Source organism: Castanea sativa, chromosome 6 (assembly GCF_040712315.1).
Source record: "Castanea sativa cultivar Marrone di Chiusa Pesio chromosome 6, ASM4071231v1".
Lineage (NCBI taxonomy): Eukaryota > Viridiplantae > Streptophyta > Magnoliopsida > Fagales > Fagaceae > Castanea > Castanea sativa.
The window spans coordinates 62,003,131-62,021,881 of record NC_134018.1 but is presented as its reverse complement, the minus strand read 5'-3'; the positions used below and the strand labels follow the sequence as shown (position 1 = coordinate 62,021,881).

Sequence of the window (18,751 nt, the reverse complement as noted above, 5' to 3'; positions counted from 1 at the left end):
TTTTTTTTTTTTTTTTTGGATGAAAATAAAGGTCTAATTGCACATGATGATTCTTGTCAGAGAAAAGATCATAGGACTTGTTCATACTACGTAGATGGGCTAGAAATAGGGAAGAAGACTAAATGTGGTCGAGAAATACTGGCTAATAGTGCAAACATGAGAAAAATAGTACTTTGAATATAAAGTAGAGGTTCAATATAATTGTAATATATATTGATAATTCAATAATTTGTCAATAATTGAAAAAGAGAATTCTATTAAAGATGTCAGAGAGTATCAATTGAATTTTAAGGCTTTTTGCATCAAATTTCATTGGGAAAATTGCTTCATACTTGGGATGTCGTACTATTGCATCCAGATTTGAAGAGCTGACATCCATTTAGAAGGTAATTAAACTGGTAATTAAACTTTTATTACAAAACTTCTTAACATATTAAGATTCAAATATTTCATAGCCATGAGTGGACAGTACATTTAGATATACTGAAGCTGTCTCAAAAAGCTCCTTACAATATATTCAAACTAAACAAACAATACCACTGAGTGGAATTATTCCTGCAAATAACAACAAAAAGAAACTGCTACAAGTGAGAGGTAATGATATATGGCTATATGTAAACAAGAAGAAAGTAAACCAAAATCCGTTGGATCTGTCCATTGGCCGAGGTTCTTCATGAAATGCTTATTTTGACACTGCACTAGCAATGCTTTTCTTGTTGGGTTCAAAGATGTATTTAATCAGGGAGTCCTTGATTGACAACAGCTCAGGGAATTCTTTCTTCAACTTAGATGCATCCATTTCATTGTTGCTTCGAGGTGCAACAAGAACTTTGGCTTGTTCTTCCAATGTAAAGTTAACCCATTTGAAATTAGGGTCAATGTAGTTCTTGTACAGCTCCAGAACCTCATTATGACTCACAACACCAGGGTTTGTGAAGTTCCAAATGCCCCTGCGGTTCCTTTTGGCCAACTCAATTGACATGGGCAGCAGCTCATCCAACACAGTCATGCTGTTTGGAATGTCAACTACTTTCTCATATTGTGTAATCTTTCGGACAAAGTTCCGGGGGTGGCTCAGATTGGAGGATATTGGCATTCGGGCTCTGAGGGTGCAAACATTGTCATATTCATTCAAAAGATCTTCAGCCTGGCAACAAAATGAAAAATAAAAACATTACTATATATCAAGAAATTCTCAAAGTGGAATGGCAATCAAAAGGGGCAGTGAAAGAACTTACCACAGCTTTGGATTTGGAATAGAAAGAGCCAGTGTAATTAGGCTTCTCTTCCTCCTTAAACCCAATTCCTGACCCCATTGGATGTTCTGCATCAAATTCAAAAATACAGCCACTACCATAATTCATCATTAGGAGGCCATGTTCTCTGCAGACATCTGCCAAGTTTAATGTACCAACCACATTGGTCCGAATTGTCTCAACTTTATGACTCTCACACCAATCTGCATTAGGCCTGCCGGTCAATCCAGCAGCATTGAAAACATGGGTTGGTTTAACAGTCTGAATTTCTTGCAAGAGTTGTGACCGTTCCTCCAAACGTCCCTTCCCATACACAAACTGTATCCCTTGCTTCTCACAAAGTTGCCCAAGAAGACCCCCAAGGTAACCTGTTCTACCATAAATCAAAAACTTCAGACCTCCCTTCTGAGTAGAGGGGTTGTTCCTTGGACTTCGGACTACCGTTCCGTTCGCAATAGAATTGTTTGCCACAAAAGAGGAAGCAGAATTTCTGTTATGAGGCCCATCACACTTTCTTTCAATTCCAGGCACCATTAGCATTTTTGGATGAGGAAGCAATGCTCCAGAAACATCACCCCACCAGTCAGAATTGTTGAGATACCATTCTATGGTCTTTTTTAGACCCTCTTCCCATGAAGTACGTTCAAACCATCCCAAAGTCTTCAACTTCTGAACATCCAAGAAGTATCTTTGGTCATTAAAAGGCCTATTCTCCACATACTTAATATGGGTTTCAGGGTTCAAAGAGAAAAGTTGGCAAATTTCCTTAGCCACATCAATCACTCTTCTTTCTTTCTGTGTGCCAATGTTGTAAACATGGCCAACTTCACCCCTGTGGAGAATGGTTTCAAATGCTTCAGCAACATCTTCACAGTAGAGATAGCTCCTCACATTAGAACCATCCCCATGAATTGGTAGAGGCTGTCCCTTCATGGCCAAAAGAATGAATTTTGGAATCAACTTTTCAGGGAATTGGTTAGGCCCATAAACATTGTTACCTCTAGTAGTGATCACAGGCAATCCATATGATCTCCCATATGCCATGACAAGCATTTCAGCCCCAGCTTTAGTAGCAGAATAAGGGTTTGTGGGAAGGAGTTGAGAAGCCTCAACGTTTCCCATGACAGCATCCTCATCTGTCTCCCCATAAACCTCATCAGTGCTCACATGGATGAACCTCTTGATTTGACCAGTGACTTTGCAAGCCTCGAGAAGGACATGAGTGCCATAGATGTTGTTCTTTGTGAACTCGAAGCTGTTGCCAAAAGAGTTGTCAACATGAGTTTGTGCTGCAAAGTGCATGATGGTGTCAATGGACTCAGAGAGGAGAATGTAGTTGACAAGGTCAGCAGTGGCAATGTCTCCCTTGATAAACTTGAAGTTTTGGGCTGATTTTGAAGGAAGAATGTTCTTCAAGTTTGAGCAGTAGTCAAGCTTGTCAACGACAACAATCTTGTAATCTGGGTAGTTTCGGACAAGCCGATTGCAGAGATGGGAGGCAATGAAGCCAGCTGCTCCAGTAATGAGGATGTTCTTTGGTTTGTATGTGGTGGCCATACCTAACCTGGCTGCAGACAATTTGGAATGCAAAACATTCACTCAAAATGAAACGAAAATACGTAGAAACTAAAACAAAATCCACGCTCAGAGAAACATATATAGGAGAAACAAATAAATCATCATGCAGTGGCATAAATTTGAAAAAAAAAAAAATTTGACTCCACTATCCTAAAAAGGGTTTAGTATTTAATTAAGTAGCAAAGAATCAAGAAGAAAGAGTTGAGGTATGAGGACATGATGGTCAAAAAGACACCGGTATCAATGAATATTTAGTTCAATTTTCCGTTCAACAAGCATAAAATTCTTCTCATAGTTATACTTTCATATGTGAGGTTTGTTTGAATACCACTTATTTTATTAAAATTAAAAATAAAAAATTATTACTGAAAGTACTGTAAATAAAGGTAAAAGTTAGTTAAAATAGTATAATAGGTCTATAAATAGTATCAAAAAGTTCAATGAGACTATGAATAGTAGCAAAAATAAACTGAATAATAAAATAATTTATAATTTATATTGGTTCCTAAACCCACCGCACTTAATGGGGTAAAAAAAAAAAAAAAAAACCCATACGCATTGTTTGTGTGCACAAAAGAGAATTTGTGTACACTCATGTGCACGTGTGTGTGCATGCATGGGTCGTAGATATGGATATGTTATTAATGTATTGGTCAACGGAAACTAGAAAAAGGAAAATTATATCAATAACAAGAAAAAGAAATTCCAAAGTGGAAAAGTTTTAAATTTTTAGGAGAGAATAAAATGATTTCAACCAACCAATTATGCCTCCACCTCCACGTAGGGGGAGGAAAAAAAAGAAAGAAAAGTACAAGCCTCTGTTGTTGTTTTCCCAAGAAACAAAAAAGAAAAAAAAAAACCGTTTTCTCTTGAGTTAATAAAGAGAAACTTATTTATTTATGGAAAATGTTAATAAGTATTGCCGGGAGCTTGTTAATGTTTCATTTTATGGGTTTTACTTAAAAAGTATAAAAAAATTATCAAAAAAATTACTAAAAAAATAAAAATTATCAAAAGTTGCAAAAAGTTACTATAAAGTTATAAAAAAGTTGTTATTAACAGACACTTTCTAGTGCACGTTAACACCTTTATTTATTTATTCAATCAAGAGAAAAACAAATGTCAAAAGAACCAAGTAATGTAATTTAAACCCAAAACTAGCTAGATATACGCCTGCAAACAAACCTCGTATTCAGAATTCAATATATGAATACTTTTTCAATATATTTTGAACCTATAAACTATTAAACTCACATTCACCCTTTTCTTATAAGAAAAATGGTGTGTTATTTGACTTAGAAATATAACTAAATTAGAAAGTTAGTTTATAAATAAGATACCATATAATTCAAACTACAAGAAGATTAATCTTTACTTGAATAAACTTAATTAGAACTAAAAATCTAGGCTATCCCCAACCTAAGGGTTTGTTCGGTTGGAGGAGTGAAAAAGTGAGAGGATGAAAAATTGTGAGAGGATGGAAAAGTGGGAAGATGGAAAATATTTAGTTTTCTCTCTTGTGTGTTCGGTTGGAGGGGTGAAAAAGTGGGAGGATGGAAAATGTAATTTATATAAATTGACTATTATACCCTTATTACATGTAAGATGTTGAAAAAAAAAACGTTCAGATGTTGAAAAAAAAAAACTTTCAGACAATAACGTTGAAAAAAAAAGAAAAAAAAAAGTTCTTAGTAACGTTGAAAAAAAAAAAAAAACGTTCAGACAGTAACGTTGAAAAGAAAAAAAGAAAAAGAAAAAAAGAACCTTCTCAGTAACGTTGAAAAAAGAAAAAGAAAAAAAAGAACACGTTAGGTGGGATGGGGGCTTTTTAGTAAAAGCATCCATCTCAATGTTTTCTCCCATCATTTTCCTTCCAATTTAGGAGGAAAATTTTTGTGGGCCCGGGAGGAAAATTTTCCTCCCGGTTTTCTATCCTCCCTTTCTTTTCTCTCCAAACGAACAGTGAAAAATGTCTATTTTCCTCCCTTAGTTTTCCATCCTCTCTATTTTCACTCCAAACAGACGGGGCCTAAAAGTCTATTTCACTAACCCAAACCTAAATATTTTTTGGTTTTGGGTGCCCAACTATGGACTCCCCTTGATAGATAAGAGAATACAAATAAAGAGAGAGAGAGACTTACAAAGAGAACCGGAGTTGGATTGTAAGAGAAGAGAAGAGAAGAAAAAAGAGCACTTTAATTTCAAACAAGTAGAGATGTTTGGTTGAGAAATAAAGGTAGTAAGAATGGGGTATTTATATTGATAGTTCACAGTTATGATGGGTTAGAAAATAAGTGGGCTTTGATTGCGAGTGAAGAATTTTGTGAGAGTAATGCTTATCATCTACCCCCACAATGGGCATGGGGGAAGACAAGACAAGATGCATGCTGGTCTTCCCTAGACTTTTATATCTTTCTCTGTTTTTCGAGGAAATTAAGAAAAAGAGAGAGAAGGCTAGGACCAACATAGTTAGTTTTAGTGAGTAATTCAAATTTCAAATAAGGTACTTACCAAAGTTGTACTTTCCTAACTAATCATTCACGTACTGTATCTAATTTGTCAAGTTTTATTGATTGATTCTCGAAGAAAAGAAAAAAAGAAAAGAAAAAGAAGGGCAAGTGGAGATTTTTCTTTCTTTTCTTTTTGTTCTTGAGAATTAAAAGGGGAGAGAATTGAACTTTGAGTTTTTGTGAGAGATTCCAATTGTAACTTACTCTGCAATGTTATTTATTTATTTATTATATAATTTGATAGTTGAAAGAGGAATATGTAAATTCTAAACTGTTTTAAGCTAGATAATAAAAAGTAATCACTATGAAGTAGACCTCATAAAAAGAAATTACATGACCTCATAAAAAGCAAGAGAGGTGCTACGTCCACAACATTTTTACAACAAATCATAGGTGGTTAGTTGTTATTGGTTCAAATTTGAACTTAACATCAAGATTACTTTTTTGCCCCAACAATAACAACTAGTAACATCCTGCCACTTAGGATTTGTTATAAAAATGTTATAAAAATATTGTGGACATATCATTTCTCAAAAAGCAATTACATGGTTGTATTATAAATCTTGCCATGTATTAATAATCTTTAGTTATACACTTTCCAAAATAATTCGGGTAATTTTTCCCTTATTTGTGTATAAATATATTTATTTTTGGGTTACTATTTGTCACATGGTCATATTAGCCCAGTGAGATTGGCCGAACCTTACTAGAAAATGCACAAATGAGAAGCTACAAATTCCAATTTCCAATATATTACATTTAGGAGTGTTCGCGGTGCGGTTTTGGGCCATTTTTAGCACTGCACTTTGCGGTGCGGTTTAACTAAAATCATAACTGCACCGTACCTTATTTTTGCAGTCACATGTGCAGTGTGGTGTGGTTTAGAGTTTAACCAAAATCATAATCACACTGCACCTCATTTTTGCGGTCACATGTGCAGTGTTATGTATAAGATAAGGTTTGAAGTTGATATATTTTTCAAATTTTAGGCATTTCCTACCCATCCCAAAACTAACTTTTCCCTTTTTTTTTTTTGGCCAAGTTTTAAATTATTTAGCTAGTTTTTATTTTTATTTTTGTTTTTATTTTGGGTTATCTTTTCTAGTCAACACTTGTTAGGGCTATCAAACTTTTTTTTTTTTTGAAAGCTAGGGTTATTAAACTATTAATAATATATTTAATATTAAAAATAAATAAATATATTAATATATAGAGAGGGTACGGTGCGGTGTGGTTTGTGCAGTTTTCTTATTATAAAACTGCAAACCGCATTATACCATACGGTGTGGAGCGGTGTATTGTTACTTGTAGTGCAGTGTAGTTATGCTATTTTGCGAATGGTTTTGGTGCGATTTTTGCGATTTGTCCGGTTTGGTGAACATCCTATTTACATTATTTCTTAGCAGAACCCTTGTGTTCGCAGAAGAAATAATTGGGTAGTTAGGTTGGGAAAAAAAAATTGGCGATCACTTCCCAAAATAAACCGACTAATTGTTTTCCTTATTTGTGTATATGTATTTATTTTTGGGTTATTATTTGTCACGTGGTTGTACTAGCCTAGTGAGATTGGCGGAACCATACTGAAAAATGCACAAATGAGAAGCTACAGATTCCAATTTCCAATATATTTCATTATTTCTTAGCAGAACCCTTGTCCTTGTGTTCGCAGAAGAAATAATTGGGTGGCTAGGTTGAAAAAAAAAAAAAAAATTGGGGATCATGAAAGATTTTGGAAAATTTTTGGAGAGGACCCACTTCACGGTTAAAATTTTATCCTTTCTTTTTGTATTTAACAATATACATACATTGTGCAAAAAAAAAAAACAATATACATACACTATTTAATATTTTAATTAAATACCGTGCTATTATATATATTTTATTTTTCATAAAATTAATTTAAACAATAAAATATATGAAATTGTGAGTTAACTATAATGATGAGTTGGAAGCTTGGGTTGACGAAGAATTTGATAAATCTCCTTATAAACATTAAAAGAAAAAAAAAGTAAAAAAAAAAAACTTACAAAATATTTATATTATGAGACAAAGATGGGCTGTCTTCTCTTCAGGATAAACATACATTTAGCCCCATTCGCGTAATGCAATCGGTCTATTGTTTAAGGAACAAGAACAACAAATCATGAGAATAAGGAACATATAACTTTTGGACATTCAGAAAAATTCCTCGAATCTACTATATTGTGGCTCAAATGAGTGTTACGTGCACTTTCGGTCACATGACATTTTTAATACTAATACAACTTGTTTGGAGAGATTTGTTCAATCTGATTTGGAGGAGACTTTCTCCATGATTTATATAGATTTTTTTTTTGTCAAGTCCATAGATATAAAAAGAGTCTTAATCGATTAAGTTTTATATTATATTATATTATATATATATATATATATATATATATATATGTGTGTGTGTATATATATATATCTTGTTACATATTTTGGTCATTCAATAAGTTGTGTATATACTAAGGGTTTTGCAATTCAATTGAAAATTCTTAATATTTCTTAGGAAAATGTCTAGGTTCAAATTCCCCCTCCCTCTTGTTACTAGGAAAGTTTCAAAAAAATCAGTTTAGTATATCTTTTATTACAAATAATAAAGTGAAATTTATAAATTAAACACTTAATCTCCAATTCTATGATATTGGAGATTGACAAAATTCTCCGATATATCATAAAATAAATTCAGGTCATCAACTGTTTTATATATAACTCAATGACATTACTTAGTTATTCTCTATAAGAGAATTAAAATTCGAATCCTCATTTCTCTACTTAATATAAAAAATAAAATAAAAAATTCATCCTAGCTAGCTTTTTTTGTTTTGTTTTTTTTCTTTTTTGATAAATCGAATTGACTCCAGTTTCCAACGTAATGAGATTGACGAGAGTAATTCAATTTTCCTACTCTAGTTTTTCATCCTATTGTGGAATGTTGTATGCTATAAAAGCATTGACCAAATTAAGTCTACAATATTGTAGAATAGACTCTAGTCTAAAATTTGGGACTTGAATTGGGTCTATATCTTGAAACTGGATCCAAGCCTTCCCTGCCATATATTAGAATTGGCTATAGTATTTCAATATGGAAGGCTTCTTATCGTAACAGGATCAACCAAAGCCGACAAGATGGTAGACTTAATTGCATAAAGTCTCACACGTAATGAATTAACAGTACAGTCTCCCACTATCAAAGTCTCCCATTATCAAAGGTTCGATTCACAGCCTTATAAAATTGACCAAAGTTTCCAATGTAACCGAATTCACAAAAGATTTACTAATTAATGTCTTCCACCCCATTGGATATTTTAACTAAAGTTTCCAACGCCATAGACCGTTGGTGCCATTCAATCTCATGCCTCTTTGCAAAATGGATCTAAAAATGAATAGAAGGCCGAAATTGGACTGAAAAAATGGGTGACCTTTAAACATGAAGCAAACAACAAAAATCAATTGATATCTTGGTACGCTGATAAAGAACTATGATCAAGAGTGTATGTCATACAGTGGTAGAGCCACGTTAGGATAGAAAGGGGCTTTAGCTCCCCCCAAAATATTTGAAAAAGAATTAGTGTGTATATATATATATATATATAGTGGAGTTATTTTGATGAAGAAATGCTATATTCATAAAATTATAACCAGTAGTAATTTACCACTTAAGATTCATTGTGAAATTGTTATAAAAATATTGTGAATATAACACTTCTCAAAAAATTATCCTCCTCTATTAGATAACTACGTGTGTGGTTAAAATCTTTTCTACATAAGCAAGTGTGTAGCCGTGAAAGCTACTCCCACTTGACCACGTACTTTTATTTTATTTTTAATTTGTTTGATTTGACCATTCTCATATGTTTGATTTGTTTTTAAAATATTAAAACAATCAATATATCATGACATTATAAATTTAGACGTTTAAAATATATTACTCTTATCATTTAATGTATATATAAAACTATATAAAATCTATTTGGTTGTAGTTATTAGATTTTTTGTATATATTGAAATTTAAATGATTGTTTGTCTTTTATTTAGCAATTTTTAAATTATTAGTATTTTTTTTAAAATTTTAGTCATTATATTTAATGGATGATAATTTAATTTGAAAAATCTAGGTTCTTGGACAAATTTAGGAGACAGTAATTCAGAAATGATACACTTTTGGGTTCTAGTTATTAAATTGTATGTATATTACCATTAGTATAGATATGATTAATATATACACAGAGAAAAAAATTAATTGTTCACTGTGAAACTCACTATGAAACTCTCTAAAAAAAAAATCATAAACAATTTATGTTCATCTTAGAACTTAACTAGAAAGCCATGAGCCAAAACCTATAAATTAATTGCTTCCGTACGTGAGGGTTCTTGTAATATCCACACATTTAAAAAAAATGGTAGAAAAATATATTTATATTTGTAATAATAAATGATTTACCTTCGGTTTTAATTTAAACTCAAAATATCTATACTTCATAATATATACTTATTCCCTTCAAACCATGATAATTCTGGTAACAATGTCTTTGTGATAACCTAAAAAGATTAAGACGTTGGAGACTTGACTTACAACTAAAATGGCAAAATAATCTTCTCTCTGAGCATATGTTTGAATTTTTTTTTCTTCTTTTTTGAGGAAAGTTTGAAAGTTGAAACAAGAATAATAGAACTACTGAGCATGAATTGCTGGAAAGTTAGGTGGATTTTGAGAGATTGATCAATACGTGTAGAACACACTATTGTTTTGCCATAGAAAATTTTATGGAGAATAAAGTTGTGTTTGTGTTATGTATACACTGTATTTAACACTAGAGAATTTTACTCTCTCTAGAGAGATTGATCAATGCAATACGTGTAGAACGCACACCATGTATCAGACTGATATGATTGTAATTATTATTATTATTTCTTTTATATGGTTTTTGGTTTTGAACTAAAACTCTTGTACGTTGCAATTCACACTTGTTTTGCACAAAATTAAACGAATCTAGGTGATGGGTTGCTTTACTTGCTTGTGGTGAGAATCACGTTGGAGAGTTTCTCTTAGGATATAAAAACTTGTTTTCCACGGATGACTAAGCCCATACCAAAGTTTCTTTGTTAAAAGAGAAAAAAAAAAAATGAAAAGTTGAAATCACGTTGGAGAGAGTTGTTAAGATACGAAAACTTGTTTTTCCAGGCCAAAGTTTCTATGGTCTTTGGTCATTTCTTTGAAGGAAACATGTGACATGACATCACCTTTGGGATCCTTTGTGTTCTTTGTTAACATCAAAATGTGACTTTTCTTACATTTGTGTGTTCTTTTTTTGGGTTTAATTAACTTGTGTTCCTTTGTTAATGTGAATATGTTACCCTTGCCTAAAAGATTTCCAACTCTGGTCTCGGCTTGACCAGTAAACCATTTCGCAGGATTCTATGTTTTTTCAGTCTTTTTGTTTTTTGTTTTTAAGTACACCAAGTCTTTACAATTTTTCTTCAAAAAAAAAAGTCTTTATAAAATATGTTAGTTCATTTAAACCAGGAGCGGAGTCAGGACTTTGATATAGAGGTCCAAAACTTAAATCAATTTTTTTTATCATTAAAGAATAATCAATACACAAAATTTTAAAACAAAATTAATACATGAAAAGTAAAACTAGCATCCACTATTAACAAAATAACAGATACAAATAAATGTTTTTACTATTTTCAACCCCCCCGCCCCCCTCCCTCCCGTTTTTTGATTATCAAAAAAAAAAACGAAATAATTTATGATCAATCAAAATGAAACTTGATATTCTTTTATATCATTAGATTCATTGATGACTAACTTTGTACTAAATTTCACCGCAATTCCCTTTTGATGTACAAAATTAAAGAGTGTTAGATTATCATCTTTTATGTAAATTATTATTGTAAAACCTAGTTCCAATAATATTTATGATTGAAGATGCTCATTGCATAGTTATAATAAATATTTAAAAAAAAAAAAACTACAAGTAAAATCATTCTATAAACAAATTGGTAGACTATATTGATACTTGCCATTGGCAAAACTGTCAAAAAAATTAACAATTTTTTTTGAAATCTAAAGTATGCTATTAATGGTGAACTTCCATTTTTCATAATTTTTTTTTTCATGAATTGTGAGTTGTTGTGAATGAAACTTGTTGACTAACAAATAATTTCATCAATTCTAAAAGGATTAATATGTCTGTTGAAGATCTAGAATTGTGTTAAGATAAAAAAAACTTGGCTCACTTTCAAACTATATCTTGGGATGGTTTAATTTCACCATAAAGTTTCAAACTTTAGATTTTATCCCATAAAGTTTTATTTCAGTAGCCTCTCCACCCATATTTTCTATTAAGTATCATATAAGCTTGCAACGAGTGTTTAATTCAACCAATAAAATGATGCTCATTTTTATTATGCCATGTTATTTTGAATTATTGAATTTTTTTAGGTTACAAAAATGATGTGACATCATTTTATTTGTTGAACTAAATATGTGTGATAAGCTTTTATGGTATTTGACAAAAAATGGATGGGAGGTTATTGATGCAAATATAATCAAATTTTAGTGGAATAAAATTTAAATTTTGAAATTTTAAGGTGTAAAATCAAAACACTCCCAAACTTTTGGGGTGTAGTTTTCATTTTAGATTTTTAGCCAAACAACTTTATTATATGTTTATTAAATCAAAGATTTGATTCTTTGTAATATGAGAATTTTTTGCATTATATCTAATCAATAATGGTGCTCAATTGCAAAGTCACCTTATTGCTGAAAAAATAAAATTAAAACACTCAAATAATCCTTTATGTGGGGTAGACAACTTGGTAACACCAAATTTGGAAGTCTCAAACTTTTAGTTATTTTCTAATTTGGATTCTAAATAAGTGAACTAACAAAATTTCTTATGAAACACAAAGTTACAACGCATACATTTCCCTTTTTTTAGCATAGATCTGTTTAGGAAGGAGTTCACTGTTCACATATATGAATTAGGGGGCCACTTTAATCTTTTGATGTTATTTAGAAGTTTTGAATATCAAATTGTCTTAGGAGTAGCCATAGCATCTATAGACATTGATAGTTCTAATAGGAGCAGGTCCTCAATATCATTGTGAAATAAGGAAATAAAAATTTAAAACTGATCAGTCACCTTCATGATCCTTAATCATGAAGAACTTGTTACGTCAACGTAACAACAACAACATTTACTCTCCTTACACAATTGATCCACGGAAAAGTAATCAAATGAAAATTTTGGAACTCTAAGAATATTTCCCAATTGAAGTTGTGAGAATTTAAGGTGAAAAGATGTAATTTCTCCAAGTTTTTGCTTATCTAAATAGGTTATCATTTCCATATTTCCCTTCAATTAATACTTACAATAGGCATAAAAGATTCAAAAAAGAAAAAATATTTTCTCTTATTGGGATATATAGTTATATTTATATACACACACGTATGCATGTATGTGCTTGAATATATACATATTTGTACAAATGCATGTGAAAATACACAAACGTATATATGAGCGCATCTATATACATATTTGTGCACATGCATGTCTTAGTTAACCAAAAATAAGGGAAAAAGATTGTAAAATAAAAAAAAAAAAGGTTTTTACCCATAAAATTTTTATGAGATCAGCATACATTTAATTACAACAACTGACAATGCCTTTGTTTGCTGTTCTCCAAAAAAAAAAGAAAAAAATTAATAATAAAATTTTCTTTTTTATTTTTTATAAGTAAAGAGAACCCTTAAGTAATTCAGTAAAAAAAAAAAAAACCATTGCATTCTAAATAAGTATAATAAATTGATCACGTACATACGCACATGCAAGCCTTATTTTTAGAATTGCATATAATTTTTTTTTTGTTTTTTTGGTAAAGGAATTGCATATAATTAATTCACCATAAACACGTGCACAGACACATGGAGTAATCAATCTACAAATCTTATTAAATTAATGATAGTTTTTTTTTTATGTAAAAGAAGCTCATATAATTCTACCTACAAAGTGATCAAACTTACTAGTGGATTCAAGTTAATTTATTTAGCTTGAAAAATATCTTTCATTTAGGGTCTGTTTGGATACAGCTGAAAACTGAAAACTGAAAACTGAAAACACTGTAGAAAAATAATTTTTAAATGTGTAAATAGTATCGTGAAACTCACTTTTAATTAAAAAATTGTTGAAAAGTACGTGAACAGTGCGAGCACAATACGTGAACAGTGCACGCACAGTAACTTGTCCCCTAAAAGTAAAAAAGGGCAGCAGGGGAAAAAAAAGAAAAGGGAAAACGCTGAACGCTGGACACGTTCAGCGCTACCCAAACCAACTCTTAATAAAGGATTTAAGATTGAACTATGATGATATAAAATCGAAATACATTGATGTTTCGGCTTGATGCTAAGATAATTTATGTGAACCCCAACTTTGGACAGCTTAAGATTGGGCCAAATATTGTGCACTAACTTGGGGCAATGTTGTGATGGTTTCATAAACAATAATTTCATTATTTACATAAAATTCTCTTTGAAAATTTGTTAATAACGTATTTTAAGTTGTTTTCTATTTGGTAATTCTATAATAGAAATTCATAAATGCTCTAATTTATACAACAATAATAGCAACAAAGCTTTAATCCTAAACCTTTGGGTCGGTTATACATCCTCAACCGACTAATTGGCTTGTCAATACTTATAAGCAAGAATTCGAGACATGTTCCAACTTTTTCTATAGGAAAATGTTTTCCTGAATAAAATCTAACCGTCTAAGACTTTACTTCAAAGGTAGAAGGCAAAATTTTCCAAGATTTTATTTTCTATTCCAAAAAGTTTAGTGAAACAAACACCAATCGATAACTATGTTGGAATGAGTTCATCTATCAAATTTTTTGTTTCACTTTATACTCCACAAGTTGTGGCATGTTATGCGTCTATTTTTGTTTATTCTAAAATATTTTGGTTATTTTATAAGAAAAATAAGAAAGTACGTGATAAGTTGTGATTAATGGAGTAAAAGGTGAAACAAAATATTTGTATTCAACTATATATGTTGGCCTTAGCAACATACAAGCTTACCCATTTTTGGTGAGGTACAACCCCATCCCACCATTCTCCCCCCCCCCCCCCCTCCCCCGAAAAACCTTTCATTTTTACATCAAAACTATTAGTCATGAAGAAAATCCTTAAATATAGGACATCATCGTTTAAAACTTTAAACTATTATATTTTTTAATAATTTCTTTTTTAAACTTATACATTAGATTGCAAGAGTCTTGTAACTTAATTGATTGACATCTTCTAGTATTTAGGGGTCAAATCTCCCATCCCTGTTATAACTGTCAAATATATATATATAAAAGCTTCCACATTGTCTTATTTTTAAAACTAAGTTAATTGAAATTTTAAAAAATTGCATTTTTTAAAGTTGTATTTTACTTAATTTATTCAAAATTCAAATAAACAAATAATCAAACTATCCAAAATAGACACATATAAAATTGAAATTTCTAACAATTATTAGTGTTAGAAATTGTTTTAAATTCCTAATTTGGCTTTGATTTGTGTTTTCTTGATGTAGAAGGAATAGTTATACATTTTTAAATAAGTAATGATACTATTTGTCTATGAATGAATTTATTCATCATTTCATTGTTAACAAAAGAATGTATTCCTTATTCACCAAGGAATGAATATTGAAGTTTTATAGTAGACATTTTCTCAACAAAAAAAAAAAAAAAAGGTCTTATAATAGTCAATAGACAATACTACAAATGGTTTGATTGCTTTGTCCCAAAGCCCAAAGGTCCTCCCACATAGGAAGAGACTTTTGATTAGTTTGAGAGAGTCATAAAGAGATTTTGTTTGTTGTGAGTGTTCCTTGAGTGTGTAAAAACTTTTTAATCTCTCTTTGATATAGTGATTTTATCCCTTACCATATGTGGATATAGTCTATTGTTTGAACCACGCAAATATTTGATATTCTTCTCTTGTACGTGGTTGTGTCAATTTTTATATTCCTATTATATTTTTGGAAATTTTAAAAAAATGGGTAAATTGCAAATTACACCCCTAAAATTTGGGAGTGATTGGATTTTACACCCTGAAGTTTCAGAATTTGAATTTTATCCCTTAAAGTTTGGGGTGTTTTGGATTTTACACCGTAATATTTCAGAACTTGGATTTTAGCCCCTAAAGTTTAGGGTTGTTTGGATTTTACACCCCAAAACTTTAGGGAGTAAAATCCAAACATTTCTACAATATAGGAGGTAAAATCCAAATTTTGAAACGTTAGGGTGTAAAATCCAAATATCACCAAACTTCATGGAGTAAAATTCAAATTCTGAAACTTTAGGGTGTAAAATCCAATCACCCCTAAACTTTAGAGATGTAATTTGCAATTTACCCTATAAAAATTATAATAGTTTCACAAATAATCTTATGTGGCAAACTGACAATGCTATCCAAAAGCCTTTTCCACTGGCTTGGATAGAACTTATTGCTGAAAACTGAAAACTGAAAACTGAAAATACTGTAGCAAAATAATTTTTAAATGTGTGAATAGTATCGTGGGACCCATTTTTAATGAAAAAGTTGCTGAAAAGTGAAATTTGTGGGTTCATGAACAGTGCACGGATGCACTGTTCATGAGGAATTAGTCAACAACTACGGCTAAAAAAAAAAAAAAGAAGCTGAAAATGCTGAAACGCAAAACGCAGGATAAGTTGAATCCAAACGCCCTCTTAATTAAATACTTAGCTAGATTGAACAAAAATTTTCTAATCTCTAGCATTGACCAAAAATTGATTAGAACTAAAAATATGGGCTAACCTAGTTTTTTTTTATTTTGTTCTCCCCAAAACTACAAACCTACATCACTAACCCAAATGTGAATATAATTTGGACTGCCCAGCCATATGTATACCTTTAAATAAGAGAGATCGAGAGACTTACAAGAGATCTGAAGTTTGATAGCAAGACGAGAGATCACCACCTTTATTTCCGACAAGTTGAGGAGAGAGAGAAAAGGAGAAGTCTGAGAGTAGAAGGTAGTAATAATGAGCTATTTATATTGGTGGTTCATTGAATTTATGGGTAAGCAAATAGGTAGGCTTGGATGGCCTGTGAAGAATTTGGCTACCTAATATTTGTCATATTGAAAGAGCTAAAGTTTGCTCGCTAAAGGAGGAGAAGGAGACATATGGCAGTATTTCGTTAACATGGTTTGCTTTCTTCTTATGGCACATGAGCATGAAAATAGAGACAAATATGGTTAGTTTAAGATGTTGACAACAACCAAACCATTCGTTTGGTTGGAGGGGTAGAAAAGTGCGAGGATAAAAATGGGGAGGAGGTGAAAAAGGATAGGAACAAAAGATATATTAGTTTTCTCTCAGCGTGTTTAGTTGGAGAAATAGAACCAAGATGTTAGGTTTAACAGATAGCAATTCTAGAGAATGACCACATGATTTTTTGTGTTTCTCTCAAACGTATTATTTTTCTTGTGATTCCGGTGTGAATATAAGCTTCTATTTATACCTATAGGGTTATGTTTCATCAAAATGCACGTATAGAGAGTTAAAATGTTTCATTAAACCGTTAACAAGGCTTGAAACCTCTTCAACCTTTCGGAACAGTCACTAGAAAATTCTATAGAAACTCCTGTTTTACGATTTTTGATCGGTTGAAAATTACTTTTGATCGGTTGAACAGGAATCGAATAGTGATCGAGACATCCAGAAACTCCAGAATTTTTTCTTTACCATTTTCGAACAATCGAGCCAAAGCTTCGACCGATCAAAAATATTGATTTTTGAATTTTCACTTAGAAAATTCCAGAAGTTGAATTTTTACTTTATGAAACCATATTCTCCAAACTCAAACATCATTATCACAACCTATCTTTGTATATACCTATATATACAACAACTATTAAGGGACCGACCGAGTTATTTGGGTTAGTGAGTGATTTTTCCATGGTGGCTTTAGCGAAAGTTTTGGGTTCTTATTTCATTTAGTAGTATTTTTTATTCTTTAGACAAAAGAGTTTCAATTGGGTTTGGTTAGCCTAGAATCCTAACACGACATGAGTAACGACTAAGATTTGTAGAGCTTGATTCAAGTTTGATATTTTTTGGGTCCATGTTCAAAATATGTGTTTTTTAGCAGATTTGAATTCATGATTTTTTTAAAATTGAATAAATTAAATTTTTTTATTTAGATGTTGATGTGGCATTTATTATTTATTATTTTTGTTGTCACATGAGCTCTAAGTGTGCTAGTAATGCACACGGTTTGCCATATAGGAATTTTCCATTAGTGAGTTAACTGTATGGACCAAATTGATTGCAAATTGAAAATAACAAGGACCAAATTAATTGTTGTCGATGCCCCAGGCTCAAGACGGATAACCGTCGTTGGGCCTTCGTTCGACCACCCGCCGTTGTGACGCTCCAGCGTGCGCGGGGCTCGTTAGAAGCCCCTCTCGATGATGATCGTGCATGGTTCACATGGAGCTTCAAGTGCTCTCTCTCTCTCTCTTGGTGGAGGAGGGCAGGTGTCTACCTTTGGTGGTGTGGTGGGAATCTTGACCAAATTTTAAAGGATTACCAAAGGTAAGTGAAGTCGCCACCAGTCATTGGGTTTTTCTATGGTGTGATTGGTCACCTATTTCTAGTTGATTTTATTACCAATCCTAGGCTAAGAAAAATGACATTTTTCCTAATCTAGTATGGATGGCAAAAAATATTGATTCTTGAGTCCAGAAGTTTGGTTACTTGTGGAGAAGGTGTTTGGAACCCCACAACGCCTGTCTAAGGACAATCCTTTGTCTTGATAAATCCTTAATTTTTGGAGATTGACAGTAAAAACATGATTTTGGCATTGGTGGGCTTTGTATGCATGGGGACTTTGAGGTTTGGCTTTTGAAAGGGTGTGGTCCCAATCTATACTTTCCTAAGACATTCGGGCAAAGTACCAAATTTTCACGGCAAAAATCCATCGACATGTCACATTACTTTTGCGATAGAAATTAGGCATTTCTTTGCCTTAAGTGACATGAACTGTGACAATCACATTGGAAAGGGTGGAGCAGGTATATATATACATACATCATGTACAATGCTAGCACACAGAGCATGAAAGTATATGCCTACATCCCTAGAGCATGGCCCAAAATATAGGTGCAGGAAAATAAACAGGAGTCGTCATACCCTAGACATGATGACAAATGGTACAGGGCATGATATACCTAATACAACTCATCTAAGAGAAAATGAGGGAGGAAGGAAGGGGGTTTAAAAGAGTACATGACCAAATGGGAGAGGCTAGACCCCTAAACTTACTAAACATAGCTGCTTGGCTTATTGTTAGATGCT

The 18,751-nt window shown here is 31.9% G+C and overlaps 1 protein-coding gene across 1 annotated transcript; it reads right to left on the bottom strand.

Annotated features, from left to right (window-relative positions):
• Window positions 1-631: 631 nt before the first annotated feature.
• LOC142641774 (trifunctional UDP-glucose 4,6-dehydratase/UDP-4-keto-6-deoxy-D-glucose 3,5-epimerase/UDP-4-keto-L-rhamnose-reductase RHM1-like) lies at window positions 632-2,813 on the bottom strand. The gene is made up of 2 exons (XM_075816252.1): window positions 1,239-2,813; window positions 632-1,147 (listed from the first exon to the last, which is right to left on the bottom strand). The coding sequence occupies exons 1-2, from the start codon at window positions 2,811-2,813 to the stop codon at window positions 683-685; spliced, it is 2,040 nt and encodes a 679-aa protein (XP_075672367.1). The 3' UTR covers window positions 632-682.
• Window positions 2,814-18,751: the final 15,938 nt, after the last annotated feature.